Below are 17,410 nucleotides of genomic sequence, written 5' to 3' on the forward strand. Positions count from 1 at the left end.
AGAACCAAATCCCAGTATAAACATGGTAAGCTGTACAGAAACAATCTAAATCATAAAACAGCTATCATGAACATATTCAAAAGTAATAGATTTCATAATCTATGAAATCAAATCAAAATAAGCATGCAACCCAATTCAGATACACATGCAATTTAAATCAAGTCATATAAACATGCTATCATGACTGAAAGCAATAAAACTGGATTTCATAGTCTATGAAACCACATTCATACCACATGCAGTTCTAGTCAAATCATGTCTAGACTCGACTCAACTATATCTCTAGGGATCCCGGGTGTAAGACGTCACTGTCTGTCACCTACCCTCCCAATCGGGGTGACGTACGTCTTATTCCTAGACTTCGGTCATATCTGTATCGAATAATCTACAATAGGAGGGTGTCTGCTCCTATGTAACGATACACCGAACGTCTAGAAGTCTGACTATCTGTCAAACTTTCCTACCTCAAATGCAATGTATAACAATCTGTAAACAAAGCATGTTTATTTCAAAGGATTTGAATATAAAGTCTATAAACAAATCACAATTATATCAAAAGATAAACAATAATCAAGTATGTGATTTTATTGGGAAACTCAAATGAGATCTGATTTGAGTTATATCTTCCCAGATATCACATGAATTATACCTTTTGTCATCCCGGTCTGACGAAGACGAAGTCTCGAAGTCAAATCTGTCCATATCCAATCTGAAAGACTATCGAATACATAGTATCAATGACTACCTCAATTCACAATCTGTTCTGATCAATACTCAATTCAGTGCATAATCTGATCAATATCTGAACACTATACAATCTGACTCATATAAATGATACCACAATATAATCGAATTCATATCTGAATCTGAACAATCTAATTTAACTGATGTTTCGACGGCATAACAGTACTGTCTCGATAACCCCGTCGTCTAAACATCACAGTATAATATCAGACTTCGTAATCAATACAATATCAGTCATAATCTCAATAACAAACAAATCTGACATGAAATCTCAGTCAAATCAACCTGAAATTCATAACAAATACAGAAACAATCTGTTCTTCAATCTGACTTCGATTATACAATATTTACGGTAGCAGAAACGTCATATCTGATTCATATTCAATTCTGACAACATCATAATTACAAAACACTCAAAACGTAATAAAACTTACGTCCTTGTGTAGCTCGAGTCGAGAGGAGTTCGATACTGCGTTCGGTTCGAATTCTGATGCACGGATTCTTCGAAATCACAATCTAAAAGGCGTAGGATTTTTCCTCTCCAACCTTCGACCCTTTTCTGAAATTCTGAAGAAACCACGTGTAACTATCATATATATACTGCATGCAACCGAATAAAACGTGGCATAGTTTTTCTTGTTACACGTAAGACCGCGGGTGCGGTGAGTGTAAGGACGCGGGTGCGCTCAAGCGGTGATCCTAGCCACATTCTCTCGGCAGCTCTACCGCGGGTGCCTTCTTGCAGACCGCGGGCGGTGTCATCACGCGCGGTGCGCTCCGTCTAATACCCGCGGTGTCGTTGTGTCTACGGAATTTGTACTTCATTTTCTGCACATGCACCGCGGTGCGTTCGTGCTGCACCGCGGTTGCGGTCGTGCAAACTTCTAAATTCTAGCTTTCTGTCATGCAACACCTGGTTTCTCAAATCTTTCTCCCTCATTGCATGTCATGCATTCTCATATCTTTCGAGTCTTACTTTAACGAAGATTAACAATCTTGGTGCATCAATTCTATAATTCTTGCATTACATTTCTCCCCCTCTTAGATCTGAGTTCGTCCTCGAACTCTCAAGTAATCAATTCAGCTATACGAGAAGAAATGTATACTCGAGTTCAACTCGAACTTAACTCTCTGATTCCAGTCTGGAATAAGAATTCATGAAGTATCCTATCATAATACTTCTTAAACTAACTCTGACAGAATCAATCTTGTCATATTGGTAATACAACCCCGTATAAACCAATTACAGTTTATATAAAACAATACCATTAATTGTTCTCTCATCTGTTTATCCCAATCAAGGATATACTCAATCTTTATCTTTAAATACCAATCGTCATCATCCGACGTTGGTTTATGACATTTGTTCTTTCTGAACTATCTTTATCTTCCTTCAAATTTCTTCAGGAGAAATAGAAATCGGTAGTATTCACTGTATGCGTCCTGACTCTAACTATCTCATTACCCATCTGGTAGGCTGATAGGTATTGTCACGCAGTGATAATAAGTCATATCAATTAGTGCTAACATCTAGCACTCTATAATTCTACCAAAATCCTCCAATATCTGGATAACATATATTCTGACTGTCTGCCAATTTGTAACATAGTCCTGAGAAGAAACCATGATATACTCTGTCACGGTACAAAATCAACCAGAAAATCACATTCTGATATACTCTATCTCAACATTCTGTTGATTCTGTCATTCCTCTGACATCAATCTGTGTCATCTGGTTTTTTTGTTTGTACGTTATCTGGTACAAACTAATAGATATAGATTATCAATCTGTCAATCATAATCATATTATCTTACCATCTGAAGTAAATGGCGGCAATTTCATTAACAACACCATAGAAATGCACTCCCATTCTATTTAGAAAATACAAATTCTATAATAATCTTTTGATATTTATCTTTCTGTCTTTTCTGTTAGCGATTCAAACATATCAGTATGATTTCTGCCAACATTTCCGTACCAATTCTATTCTAACTGATTTAATCTGTTTATATCCAACTGTCTGTTATCCGAAAACAACTGAATCCACTAACGTGCATGTCTGACACTATCTGTGATATCTGATTCGAAATTTCGGCACAAACAATCAGTTAATAATATAAATCAAAGAAGAAATACCTACCTGGTATTCGGCTCTGACTCTCAATGTTAATTCTGTTATACAATTCTGAAACACTCTGACACATTCTGATCTCATTTCTGAACTGCTGTAATTCTTTAATTAACTCTGATACAATTGAACTGTATATAATCTCAACGGTTCACAACACTGTATCATATACGGATTCAAAACAACAGTAATATCCAATCAGATACGAAATAGCAGTAACCTATACAGATCTAGTGAGTTCAAGAACTCATAAAAGGTAATCTCTGGCAATAAGATTGCTTCTGATTAATCAAACATGTCTTCATGTCATTCTGATCAACTGTTATATCTCATCTGCAAATAAAATATGCTCCCCCAAAACGATATAAAAATATCTCAAATACGATTTAGACAATAACAATACCCAGCAGATATAAAGCAACAGTCGAATCAAATAATCTGCCCAATCAGAAAAAATACATTCTGAAATTTCTGATATTCCTGAACTTTCTGGTCTTTCTGACATCAGTCTCGTTCTCAGTTACTGATCTCTGTCTCAACTGTATCAAAATCTATCTGTATACTAACTTCAGATATCGCATATTCTGATACAATCTGTTTCAAGCGGAATTCTTATCTGAATAATTTCTGTATACAATACTCACAATTCTCAGAATATTCAACAAAATCTTTAAATATTCAGTATAATTTCCAACTACTCGAGTCAATCAACCAGACACTGCAAATATATCCATATATCATAGATATAACGAGTATAAATCTTCAAATATCTCTAAACATAATGAGACATGCCAAAGGAGAACCATTACTCCAATGTAACTCCTGTTCAGTATTCTGCTGTTAATCTTTCAAATCGTTCAATTCGTTCTGTCATTCTTGATATTCAATATCATTCTGTTGTTCTCACCGGAGTTATCCGGCTGTTGTCTTGTCTGTATGTGTGCATGGCAACAGGTGGGGCAGGATCTGGGTCTCGAGCTAGATGAGAGATTGATGATAGCGTGGAGATCTCGGGCGTTGAAGATTTCTAGTGTTTACTTATTAGACTTGTACTACTGATATTTGTAGTTGGTATTTAAACACTAGCGTATGATTGTACTAGACAGACTTGTAGGTACATTATGTTGTTTAATTAATATAGAGACATGTTAGGCTTTAATTATACATTTGAGTTTATGTTAAAAGCAAAAATTTGACCCACATTTTCGAGCAAAGATCCAATAAATCCCAAAAGAATTGAGTTAGAGCCCGGGTCCCCACAGGTTTTATACGGATATTGCATCTTATGTCTCAACACTCACATTCTTCCTTCAATTTGTGCAAAGGATTGCTGTTATATTGATGCTAATGGACAGCTTAGAGCTGGTTTGTATTGTCAAGAGGCTGGTGTAAGATTCTAGAGGGTGCAGTGATGGGCCGAAGGATGTAGAGGAGAGGAGTTCACGCTGCCTTGTTTCAGATCGAGGGATAGGCTCGGGTTGGTGGTGCAGTGATTAGGTTTAGGTTTAGATGATAATTAGGCAATATTTAAATAGCTAACAACCAACTAATGGGCCTAATTTTGATAATTAAAAGTTTAAAAAAAGATTTTAAGCCCAACAAGCTTAAAAGTAGGCCTATTAAGTCCAAACGCACTCCCGAAAAATATTTCGTGTTGAAAAGATTTTGAAAATAATAGCCGAACCATTAAAAGTCCCCCGATTTGATAAAATTTGCATACCTTAAAATTTAAAGATCTTTCGGGTAAAAATATCCAAAAATTCCCATTTTCGAAAAATACACTTAAAAACGTTTTAAATCAATTTATAAACATAAATCGTGTAATAAAAATAATTTTCCTAAAAATTCTCCGGTCTCCGATCCTCGTTCGAGCGTGAAATGCAACTTAAAAATCTTAAATGCATGAACCCTTAAAATTTCATGAAATAAATTCTACCATGCAATGATTATGCATAAAATGCATAAAAATAATTAAACACATAATTTAAATAAATAAACAGTAAATTAAAACATAATTAATGAAATAAACATGCATTTAAAGCTTTAAAACAATTAAATAAAATACCAAAGAAATTTAATAATTTGCATGCACATGGTTCACGTGGACATTTCGATTTTCGGGACGTTACACTCGTATTCTAAGGACCTGTCGTACAAGAATTATTTTCCTAGAAAGTATCTAGTTTCTCCCGACTCTATAAATATCAAGTACAGCACATGATTTTATATATTCTCTCCTTACTATCACTCAACACTATTCTTATTGAACACTTAAGTTTTGTCTCGGTACTGACTTAAACATCGGAGGAGTTACGTCAAAAACATATCTCGTGCCCTCTAACTCCTATTCGTCTGTGCATATTCACATCGAAGCTCTGCTCGACAAGTACTTTGCTCACCAAACTGAACTCAATGTGGAATTTTTCGTTACATGAGTAAAGAATGCGCATGTAAATAATTTATATTAAAGAGAAAAATACCAATATATTACCAAGTGAACATGTCAAAAACATAGAATGATAAACAATTCACTTGTGTTGTATGTATATTTTGTCAATTTGACCGTAAGCATTTGTAGTTGGGTTCGAACTTTTCTTTTTTATTCAAATAAATTCACTCCCATATGAAAAGTCAGATAACTGGTCAACCATAATTCTCTAATTTCTTGTAGTAAATAAATTATATGAATTTTCTTTACACTTTTATTCAAAATAAGTCATCTAAGTTCTAACGCGTAACAAAGCAACATTAAGAAACGTAAATAGAATTTTTTTTTTCTTTCAAAATGCATCATATTTGAAATGTGACATTTATTTATCTGTTTGGAATAAATAAATTGAATAGAATTTGATTGATAAAAACCATAATCTAAAATTTCAGGAAGTAATGCTGAATATAATAATATAAATTGGATTAATGAGCCAATAGATACAACTCCAAAATTACACAAATAATGAATGAAAGCATCAAAAGCTTACAAGTTATATGAAAATAGGAAAAGTGGACAAAAAGGTGTAATTTCTTTTATTCAATTCTATAATGCAAAAAAGTTTCTATTATCCATATTTTTATTTTAGAAAATTGTTTGCTGAGAAAGTATATATTGTAAACATGACATCATATTTGTACTTTGAATGCAATTTTTTCTTCCACACAAGAGTGAAATTTTTTTAAAAAAAAAAACTATTTCATGCCACGTAAAAGAATCTAAAATTTAATTTTTTTAAAAAAAAATAATTAGTAAGTGAAGATGTCACGATTTTATTTTCAAAAGGAAAATGACATTACATATTTATTATAATTACTATAAGAAAGCACATGATGCAATCATATACATATAGGGTAAAGTAGACGCTGGGTGTGGGGGCAGTGCCCCCACACCATATCAAGGGCCCAAAATTCATTTCATGGGGAGGGGGGAAAATAAAAAATAAAAAAAAATGGGCCAGAATTTTTTCTGGCCCTTGGATCTACCCCTGCAGGCACTGCCTGCAGGGGTAGGGTCGAATTTTCCTACATATAGATATATACAGCGTTCGCATGATTATATGATTGGAAAGATATCATATTTTAAACACCCATTTCTCCATCTACATAATTTTTAGTTTTTTTTAGGGCAAAACAAATATCATTCTACATTTATACGGTATTGTTATAATAGTAGGTCTTTCATTAGACGGTTTTACGAATCTTTATCTGTGAGACGGATCAACCCTATCGATATTCATAATAAAAAGTAATATTCTTAATATAAAAAGTAATATATCTTAATAGATGACCCAAATAAGATATCCGTCTCACAAAATACGACCTGTGGGCCGTGAGACCGTCTCACACAAGTTTTTGCCTTGTTATAAATACTAGCTATATTTGGATTTTAATTAAACACAACTTTCTCTTTCGAATTAAAAACACATATTCCCATATATAATATAATTTTATATAAAGAACTAAACAAGGAAAAATAAAAATAAAAAAATCAAAATATGAATTTTGATGCAAAAAAATTACTTCATATAATCACATTTAATATATAAAATTAAACTCGGATTACGTGTCGATATTATGTGTGAAAAATGTTACGGTGACAATATTAAGAATGAGGGTGATTGGACAACCAAGCATCATCATCGGTCGCCTATTTTAGCAAATCCAAATAATTTTTTGAATTAGTTTTTTTTTTCCGAAAATTCGGACCCATCTTTGAGAAATTGTCTAAAATATCATTTTCATATTTATAAAATCCAATCTATTTATAATTATATATATCTTTAAAATTAATTAGGTGTTTTTTTGAATTTTCTCTTTGCTTTTTAATGTGCATAATTATAGTAGGAAAAAAAAAGATGGAGCAAATATTAATATTCAAATAAAAAAAATAAATGTACTTGAATTTTTAAAAATATATATAAAATCACAAAAACTCTTGTGAGACGGTCTCACAGATCAATTTCGTGGGTCGAATTTCTTATTTGGGTCATCCATAAAAAGTATTATTTTTTATATAAGAGTATTACTTTTTATTGTGAATATCGATAAGAATAACTTATCACAGATAAAGATTCGTCTTGTAAAATTATCGAGTTCCCATGTCCAAGAAAAACCATTCCACTATTAAGTCGGGCCAACCCATTGGTAAATATATATATATATATATATATATATATATATATATATATATATATATATATATATATATATATATATCCATCAAAATTAATGATTAGATAAATGTAGCTTATAATATTTTTTATATTACCCACATATTACTCTATTAATTAAATAAAAAACGACAATGAAGTTGGGTGAGTGAGACCGTCTCACGGATACTAATATGTGAGACGGGTCAACCCTACCTATATCAAAATAAGAAGTAATATTCTTAGCATAAAAAATTATATTTTTTCATGGATGACCAAAATAAGAGATCCGTCTCACAAATTCGACTCATAATCTCATACAAGTTTTTGCCAAAACTTCGAAAATTGATGTGTATAATTTAATTTAATCTAACATAAATAAAACATAAATTCAATGATACGAAGCTCTCAAGGGAAAAAAATTCTACGCAGCAGCCATCTCTCTTTTAACCAAAAAAAGACTCGCCTATTTTCCTCTCCTGTAGTCGATTCAACCCACCCCATGAAGTGTATTATTTTCTGATAGAAGCAAAGAAAACCCAGGTTTTACTTTCTCCATTTCCATCTTCTCATATACACATACAAACAAGGTTCGTATGCATATTAGATGAACAAACTGTTTGTATTTTCCTTGCGTGTTTATGTAACCACTTGTGTGGTGTTTGTTGTTTTCTTTTTCTTTTCTTTTTTTGCATTTCAGCTTTCTTTTACGCTTGTCTTTCATGATTGTGCTGTGTATGCATCTGTCTTGCGTGTTTTGTATGTAAAAGATGTTTTCTTGGCTCAAGAGAGATGGTGTTTGTGGGAATATAATGAGTTCTGAAGTGTTAAGAGGAGTTTAATTTGGTGAGATCACATTGGTATTTCCAGTGAAGTTGGTGCGCTTATTCGGAGTTGGAAATTTTTTGCATCGTATTTTGTTTTGAATTTCGGCTTTGCTCCAAATTTGTCCGTAAAATTGCAAGCTGCTAAAATCAAGGTTCTTGGTTTGCTTTGTTCGATTGGGAATTGAGAATGACTTGGGTTTTCCTGGTCTGGGATCAATGAGTTTTTTGGCGATAACGACGTTGTCTGTATCTCTCAGTTATTTCTTGAAAAATAGGTCTGACGTTTTCTTTCATTGATGTTTGCTTGCTGGCTTTTGCAAATTTTGTTCTCCAGGGGATCCCTTTTTCAAGTGTTATGATTTTCAAGAAAACGATCCACATATGCTGTACAAATGCGAGTTTTATTCTGTTTTGCACTTTATGCTGATATGTTGTGGCAAATTTTAAATTTCTATTTTGTCGTCTGTTTCTAAACCTTAAATCATGGCAAAAATTCCATCTTGCATTTGAAATTGATTGCAGTCACCACAGCATTGCTACAAGAAGCATCTGAAGTTTTAAACTTGTTCCTATTCCTTACATTGCTTTCCGTCAATTATATTTCCTGTTTGTTATAAAGGTTATCATGGACAATAGGAGCATCATGTTTATTTGCTTATGCTGCATGTCATCTTATATATGTTAGAAGTACAGTTCTTTTTTATAAAACCCGAGTTCCATTATTCTGCTAGCTTACAAGTTTCTTTATTCCAATTATCCAAGATCAATTTGTGTCAATTGATAACATGGATAACATGGACAAGAATTTTGCCAGTGTCCTTCATACATTTCTATAGCTTTCTATAGACTCGTAGGAAGCTACTAGTTCTGTTATTTCTAATAGAAAATTGTTATTTCAACTACAGATGACACCAGTTCATGTAGATCAAAATAGGGATTATTCTGATACAATGCAGGATGAGCAGTTGCATCCATCAAATTTTGACAACTTTGGTGAGACAGATACCTCACCTCGAATTTCATCAAATTCTCCTGACTTGTGTGACGAGTTTGGGGAGCCAGATATTTTTCCTCGAATTGGAAATCAATATCAAGTTCAAATTCCAGATCTTATTGGAGCTTCCAATCATGTCTCTTACAATGCCTTGACCGGCTCGCCGGTTCCTTTAACCTCCATGGATCAGGTGAAGAACGATGGTGAAATAGAGACTTATTCGGAACATAAGAATGTCATGAAAAGAGACACCGATTCGAATTGTGACATCTTAAACATTAGTATCAAGTCTTTACATCATCCAAGGAATCCTATAGGGAAGTCACCTGACCTATCATCAATGGAGAAATTACATCAGGGCGATGGTCAAGGCGATCTCGCGGCTCCTGGATTGTCAGATGAATATTGGAATGATGCTGAAAAGGCTGGCTTTCTTCTTGGTTTATACACATTTGAGAAGAATTTTGTTGAGGTGAAGCGGTTCGTTGAAACAAAAGAAATGGGTGCGATACTATCATTTTATTATGGGGAATTTTATGGCACCGGTGTCTATCATAAATGGTCAGAAGGCCGAAAGATAAAAAGCAAGAAATGTGTTTATGGCCGGAAGATATTTTCTGGATTGAGGCAGCAGGAGCTGCTATCTCGAATACTTCCTGGCCTGTCTGAAGAATGTCGAACTGTGTTATTGGAGGTACTGCTGAAATTTATTTTTGTGTGAACTCAACTATGACTGTCTTCGATGAATAAAGGGATACATAACGGAAGGAATATTTTAAAATTCTACTAAAGTTTGCATTTATCCTATGACAGGTGTCTAAGAGATTTGGGGATGAAAAAATGTCACTGACTGATTATGTTGCTTCTTTGAAAGCCATGATTGGTATGAGTGCTTTTGTGGAAGCTGTTGGAATTGGTACAGGAAAACAAGATCTTACAAGAATGGCCATGGAACCTGCAAGGTCCAATCAAGCTGTCCAAATGCGGCTTGAGATACCGACCGGAAAAGCATGTTCTTCTCTTACAACCGATGAAATCATTAAATTCCTAAGTGGAGACTACAGATTGAGCAAAGCTCGGTCAAACGATTTGTTCTGGGAAGCAATTTGGCCACGTTTGTTGGCGAGAGGTTGGCATTCAGAGCAGCCTAAAGATCATGTATATGCTGTTGCTTCTAAGCATTGTTTGGTTTTCCTTGTACCTGGTGTTCAGAAATTCTCAAGAAGGAAACTTGTGAAAGGAGATCACTATTTTGACTCGGTGACTGACGTTTTGAGTAAAGTTGCTAAAGAGCCTGAGTTAATTGAGCTCCACACTGAAGAAGATGGCACCAACAAGAACCAAGAAGATTATAAATGCACCAGCGAAAGGGAGGTGGAAGAAGATGATAGCGATCAGTCTTCAAGGCAGCGGCATTTTTATCTCCAACCTCGGACTCCTATTCGTGATTCTGGTGCGATCAAGTTTACTGTTGTAGATACAAGCCTCTCTGACGGCAAAGTAAGAGAAATAAGAAGCCTTCCAACTGAACTTTGTAATATTTTGACTCATGGGAAACGAACAACTTTTATGGATGAGGAGACCTCAGATGAGAGTGCATATGAATCCAAAACGATCAGCGGCGTTTTACTTAATGCATCCGTGATGGATAAGGTCCGTGTCAGACCAAATAAATCCAGTGCAGAAATGCTGCCTGGCAAGAAAAACCATATAGGCGGTACAATGCATCAAGATTCTCATGATGTTTCTAACGACATCTCTCTCATTAGCCTGAAGAAAAAGAAGAATTTACGAGAGAATAATGAATCAAGGAAGGTCGTATCACCCCTGTTGAGCCGGAAGCTGAAGAAAGGAAATAAGCCGTACACAGCTCCCTCCACAAAACAATGTAGGAAATTAAGTTCTGGTAGTTGTGTGGAAGCTAGAAACCACATGACACGTGCTTTGACATCCACCAGATTGGATGATGAGATTTTGGGTTGCTGCTCAGGGATTCACGACTCTACTGAAAATTTTTCTTCTGAGAAGGGTCCATGTCAGAATAAGTTGGCATCCACCGGTTCACCAAATGATAGTGCCGCTGAGAATGTAGAATGTAATCTTAATACCTCTATTCACGCGACAGAATTTGCTCTAAGTCAGACTTTGATCGATCTTAACATTCCTCAAGTTTTCCCGGACCTAGAGAATGGAATCATCACTACCGAGTCAAGTAAAAAGCAAGATAACGGTATGCTCAAGACAGATGACCAAAGTTTACCGAAGGTGTCTCCTATTCAGGCCACATCTGAGCCGCAGTCGACAATGAATTCTCTGAGACATGGCACAAGGAACCGACCTCCAACAACTAAAGCTCTGGAAGCTCGAGCGAATGGATATTTGACTGTAAGTCGAAGGCGGAAAAGTAAGGGAACTAGTTGGCAAGAAGACCCATCATCAAGACCTTTGCAGCGTACCCGTGTTGTGGTAGGTCGTGAGGAGTCATCTGCCAGCGTTTTTGTGCCTTTACAGATTGAAAAGGCTGAGAATGGTGTATTTGATAGTGAAAATTCTTAACATGTTTGGCGACTTCGAGCAATGCCTGTGGCAAATGAGGAGCCAGTTGAGGACCAGTTGCCTCGGAACTCAAGCCGGGGGAACTAAAATTCACGCTGATGATTGTTCTCGAAGTAGCATGCTCTGGAGTTCTTGGGACGTTGAACAGAAGGCATTCCAGTCGTCGGAGATGATGCTTTGCATGACTGCATTGCTTATGCTATTAAAAGTGTCGGAAAATCCATGTTGAAAAGCATCTTCCTTTTCCCCCCCTTGTAAGTGTAATGTTTGCATGCATTTTTGCCATACCTCCATATTCCTTGTTTCTATTGTTTGCTTTTTCGGAAATCTAATGGTTATAGAATTATTGGCAACATAAAATCCGAAGTCGAGTTTTGCACTAAAACAGTAACATGTATGCAATGCTTCTTAGATACAGAACAGAACGTAAAAACCTGTGAACAAATCCCGAGTCAAATCATACATATACCTCATTCCCGTTTCTTGAAGGGGAATGACAAGTTTAGAAGTCCGAGGTAAAAAATGGAAAATGAGAATACGTTAAATGAAACGAATGAAGGGCTAAAGAAAGGATCCAGAAAGTGAAAAAAAAAACTGATAAATTCAAATCAAAATGGACTGCAGCCCGTCCGGTGAAAATTCATAAACGACAAAAGTTAAAGCGCTAGCAGATGCTGCTTTGACAACTGATGGGGCGATGCCCTTATAAAGACCAGCCCAACCATCTGCATGCAAAATTTGCTTGAGAGCATGATACATATTCGGTAACCATAATGCTTTACTCCAGCTCCATATCTTGGATCCCTTTGCATTCCTTTGATCTGCAAGTGAATTACTCGTGAACACACAAGTAAAATGGAGAAATGAGATTAAAAATAAACTATGGATAAGTGATATTACATTATACATATCTCCAATGTAAAGGCTGTTATATAACACAGAAGCCAGAAAGCAGAAGTCAATGTTGTGTAAATCCTGGTACGGAAATGTTCTGGAAAAACAAAACAGCTAAATAAGGCGAGGTGTTTCACCTGAAATCTTTTCTTCAAAACATCAAGGGGATGACACACATTTAACACATGTTCCAGCAGCCAAGCCACAAACGAAAAGCTGGAAGCCAGTGAGGGGTGAATCGTCAGTTTGTCTAGTACAGGATCGGCAGTGGTTCCAAGCCTAAAGGATTAAAGAAACCAAATCAAGTCTGTCAAATCTAGTTTTACTATTTTAGAGTAAAAACTATCACTCATTACAAAGGCGGGTAAAGAGGATAGAAGTGCACCATTGTCCACCGTTTGAATGTATCATAGGTTCCAAAATGCAAACCAGCATAAGGAACTATCTCAGTCAATGTTGGTGTCATTCCAGCATACAATCCTCGAATGCCCCGAGATTCAGGTATGCCGACAAACGCAGTCCGCATGTTAGGGTAAACCTAAGACCGCAAAACATCTTGATTATATACAAGCAATCATACATACACTTTGCATGTGTGAAACATCGAATAAAATTTTATTTTCTTATCAAATTTAGACAATTGTTAAAAACGTACAGAGAAAAACAAATTCCCACTGGGTTTAAAAATTATACATTTTTAACAATTGTTAATAACAATTGTCTAAATTTGAAATAAAAAACTAGTTTTGAAAATACATGTTTGGAGGCTAAATGAGATTCATAGGGTCCCTCTCTTAGTATATGGTCTATGGAAATAGATACATGAAAAAAGAAAATTCATATTACAAGCATCACACCTGCATAATGGAAAATGAAGAATAAAGCCTGTAACTACGTGGACTTCAAGCTGACAATGTTAGTTGACAAAACACCTAGTCTAGAGTGTTCTGAGCTTAAACCTCAGAACTCGTGCAAAAATATGATCATTTCAACTCAAAATACTTATGTGCAAGTAAAGCTCAATATCTTTGGCTCTCCCTGTGAAGCTAGAATGGTTCTTAGAAGATCAAATGGATAGGAACCTACAGTAGCAGCACAGCCTGCGAATCCCCCACTAACAAATGAAAGGTATGGGCTTAAATTAATATGATCTTCTGCATAAACGAAATAATAAGGAAACATACTATTAAAAAGTTGCTGGAAAAATAAATTCAATCAACTCAATGAAAAAACTCTCCTCTATGAGCATATATCCTCTATTTATGTCTTTCATGTTTTTTGCTTCTTTTTTTCGCTTTCCAAAAGTCAGCAGAGTCAAGTTGGAAGGTTTAACAGGAAGCCTACTTATATGATAATGCCAAATTAGCAATGATGTTTACTGCCTGGTTACACTGTCTTCAGATGTAGGAAATATGAATACTAACACCATGGAGTAAAAAAGTAAGTTTTATCATTTAGTTTTGAAGGGAAACTCAAACTAAATATTTCATGTTTTAAGAGAGGAATTGATTGTTTATACATTTATTTACTCTGTAATCAATCATATGACAAAATTTTAAATATCTAATTACCTTGTTAAAATGGAAAGCTAACAGAAATTTGGTTTTCGATTATTTTCCTTCCTCATTTTCCTCTTCTTCAGCAGAATCCATGGCGCAAACGCAGCATCCATGCATTTTTTTAAATAAAACCAACAACAGATTTCATAGCACGTTTATATAGATGATGGATAGAGACATGCTTTCTTCATGATCGTTGAGCATTAAAATATTGTTTCCAAACGAAAAAATGAGCCAACCTAAGCTACAACAGAAATTTCAGCCTTATAAATGGAGAGAGAGGAAAACGACATTCAGTAGGCACTGTAGGTTAGACAATTGACATATCAATTGTAAAGAACAGCAGAAGCAGAGACATTACCACACACCTGACTTGGAAGAACCAGAAAATAAAGTCTTCAATTTGTACAAAACTGCAAATTGAATAGCCGTATATGGCATTACCATCAGTAGTGCCGGAACATTTCCCCTCCAAAACCCCTGTTACGAAAAAAATTGAGAACGAGGCAGGTTTAATAAAACTATCATGCAAAAGAACCATGGGAGCTGGTGGGAAGCATAAACCATGGCATATATTTTATCCTTGAAAACCAATTTACACGTATATGATATACCATTTAAACCAGTTTATGAACAAATCGTTATAGGGTTATGTAAAAAAGGGATATTACAGAAAAAATCTCTCCCACTGAACCAGATCAAAATGTTATACACCCTTATCTAGATGTTTCAATCGCAGTGATCCAAATGAATGAGTTCACACAATGTAACCTAAAAATTATTCCAAAATCAAATAAAAATTTTAGTTCATGAGCAAATAATACCCATAAACCTTTCTCCCAAAATATGTTGTTGGTTGCTTGCAGCATTCCAGTGTATTTTGATGGATCTTTTGCATTCCGGTGAAGCAAAGCCCGCTGTGAAGTGGGTTCCAGTTGAACTTGCATATATAAATGTCATCGTATAATTTCACTAATTTTCACAAACAGGCATGAGAACATACTAACATATACACGTTAGCATATGCGTCAGAAAGCGTTTTAGTAATTAGACTCAACAAGAATCCCTTTACTGAAACGCTCAGTGCCAACACCGCTAATCAGCTAAACAACTGAACAACACAAGCAATACAGCTAATGGAACAAGTTTATTAAACAATAATTTTTTTTGTCATTACTAATTACAGTAAAGTTCAAACTAAAGCTTTAAGTTGAAGAATCTACCTGAAATCTGATTTTAATTACATCAAGGGGAGACGTGACAGTTCTTGATACAGCACCTGATATTGCACCTGCGGTGGCATGAATCAAAGGCCCTTTTAGCTTCCCCTGATCTTCCATTCCCCTCCATCAATACACCACAAAAACCTAAAAAAAATCTCAATTTTTCATGAACGAGGCCCCGTTCTAATCTATTTTACATTCCTACCAAATCGCCACCCAGAAACCAGAACAGAATAGTCCCACATACCAGGAAAAGCAAACAGTTTCTACACCAAGCCCCAAGAAACGAAAATTACAATAAAACATTAAAAAAAGGATCAATTTTTAAGTCAGAATCATAAAAAAAATAAAGGGTTCGTCGAATAAATGCTAATGAATGGATAGAATGTGAGCATATGCAGATAAAAAAGATCTCTTTGAACGAATAAAGATCGTATTTTTATCCCCTTAGAAATTATTTAAAAAAAAAAAAGAAAAAAAACACCTGCGCGAACGGGGGACGGGGGAGGAAAGAAAGGAGCCACCATTTAAGAGCCAAAAAAGTTTTGCATTTATACGTTCGTCCTGGAAAAAAGCCTTTATTGGGTATTTTCTGCTTTTTTGGGGGCCAACAACAAAATAGTCCCTATGTTTTAACAGAAATTCTTATTTGATCCTCTTCTTTAAATATATTCAAATTAGTACCCAAACTTCAAACCTTTACTCAATTTAGTCCTTAAAGCAAAAATAACTTTGCTACTGCCTAAAATAACCCTATTTTTATAAAAATGAATAACAAACATAGAAAATAGTATTAGAGCATAAATTGAATATTTTTGACATATTATTAAATTATTATTATTATTATTATTATTATTATTAATTTGTAACTTATTTTTATAAGGAGAATATATTTATCAAATTATAAGCACAAACATATATTCGAGATTTATTATTTTGAAAGATTTATTCTAATATTTTGAAATATTTAAAATAAAGATATCTAACAAAGGTTATACGTAAGGAACAATTAAGAACAAAATATATTACTAAGGTAAAATATGATTCAAATAGTACATTCTTAGAAATAGTTTTGAATTCCTCTAATTCTCACGAGATCTTAAAAAAATCTAAAAGACAGATAAATAATTATGACAATCAATTGTATTATACATCAAAACAAATCGAAGATGTCCTTAAGAAAGTTGGTAGAACAAAGAAGACAAACTCGAGTGTTATCCAATTTTTTGTTGAGATGCCGAAATATTATATTTCAATAGTTTTTTGTTTGTTTTTTAATAACGAAATTACCTCTAGATTCTCGATCTACGATTTTTGCTTCAAAACTAACTTAATAATAAAGTTTATTATATATACTCCCACTAAACATATATATAAATTAATATGATCATAATATTTTACTAATTTATAAAGGTATTAGTTAATTGATAATTTTTATATTAAAGAGTTTTTTATTCAAAAAATATAAAGTTAATTCCATAAAAAGCCATTGTGTTTCACCATAGCATGTATTACACTCATTGAATTAATACATAAAAAATTAATATACTTGTATGTTTATAAAAATAATTAGGTGATAATTTTTTATAATTAAATAATATTAATTGTATTGAAATAAAATTCATAGTATAAACAAAAATAAGAATAGAATTAAATTTAATGAGAAAACAAACATGAAAACCAACAATAATATATTTATAATTTTACTAAATTTTCCTAGTTATAAATGTGATCTTAGAAAATTATTAGTTTTGATATTGAAAAGACCATAGTTTTATATAATTTTTTCGAAATATTGTTATATTATTAATTTATCGTAATTATTGATTTAGTACATTGGTTCA

The 17,410-nt window shown here is 34.1% G+C and overlaps 1 protein-coding gene and 1 pseudogene across 3 annotated transcripts; one reads left to right on the forward strand and one right to left on the reverse strand.

Moving 5' to 3' along the window:
- Positions 1-7,929: 7,929 nt before the first annotated feature.
- Positions 7,930-12,199, forward strand: LOC140827935 (uncharacterized). 3 transcript variants are annotated; one of them, XM_073190894.1, is made up of 3 exons: positions 7,930-8,056; positions 9,246-10,028; positions 10,148-12,199. In XM_073190894.1, exons 2-3 carry the CDS (start codon positions 9,246-9,248, stop codon positions 11,888-11,890), a joined length of 2,526 nt encoding a protein of 841 aa, XP_073046995.1. In that variant the 5' UTR covers positions 7,930-8,056; the 3' UTR covers positions 11,891-12,199. The 3 variants fall into 3 exon arrangements, with proteins under 3 accessions (XP_073046995.1, XP_073046994.1, XP_073046996.1); XM_073190893.1 differs by having other exon boundaries at positions 7,937-8,103; positions 10,148-12,198; XM_073190895.1 differs by lacking the exon at positions 7,930-8,056 and adding an exon at positions 8,121-8,615.
- Positions 12,200-12,260: 61 nt separating this feature from the next.
- Positions 12,261-15,710, reverse strand: LOC140827937 (mitochondrial thiamine diphosphate carrier 2-like; annotated as a pseudogene).
- Between the last annotated feature and the right edge of the window lie 1,700 nt (positions 15,711-17,410).

Source organism: Primulina eburnea, chromosome 3 (assembly GCF_022965805.1).
Source record: "Primulina eburnea isolate SZY01 chromosome 3, ASM2296580v1, whole genome shotgun sequence".
Taxonomy (NCBI): Eukaryota; Viridiplantae; Streptophyta; class Magnoliopsida; order Lamiales; family Gesneriaceae; genus Primulina; species Primulina eburnea.

Excerpts from the sequence above, each read along its gene's own strand:
- LOC140827935 (XM_073190894.1), top strand. The coding sequence starts at position 9,246 with ATGACACCAGTTCATGTAGATCAAAATAGGGATTATTCTGATACAATG. Across the intron at positions 10,029-10,147 it reads GTCGAACTGTGTTATTGGAG|GTGTCTAAGAGATTTGGGGA; the intron begins GTACTGCTGAAA and ends ATCCTATGACAG.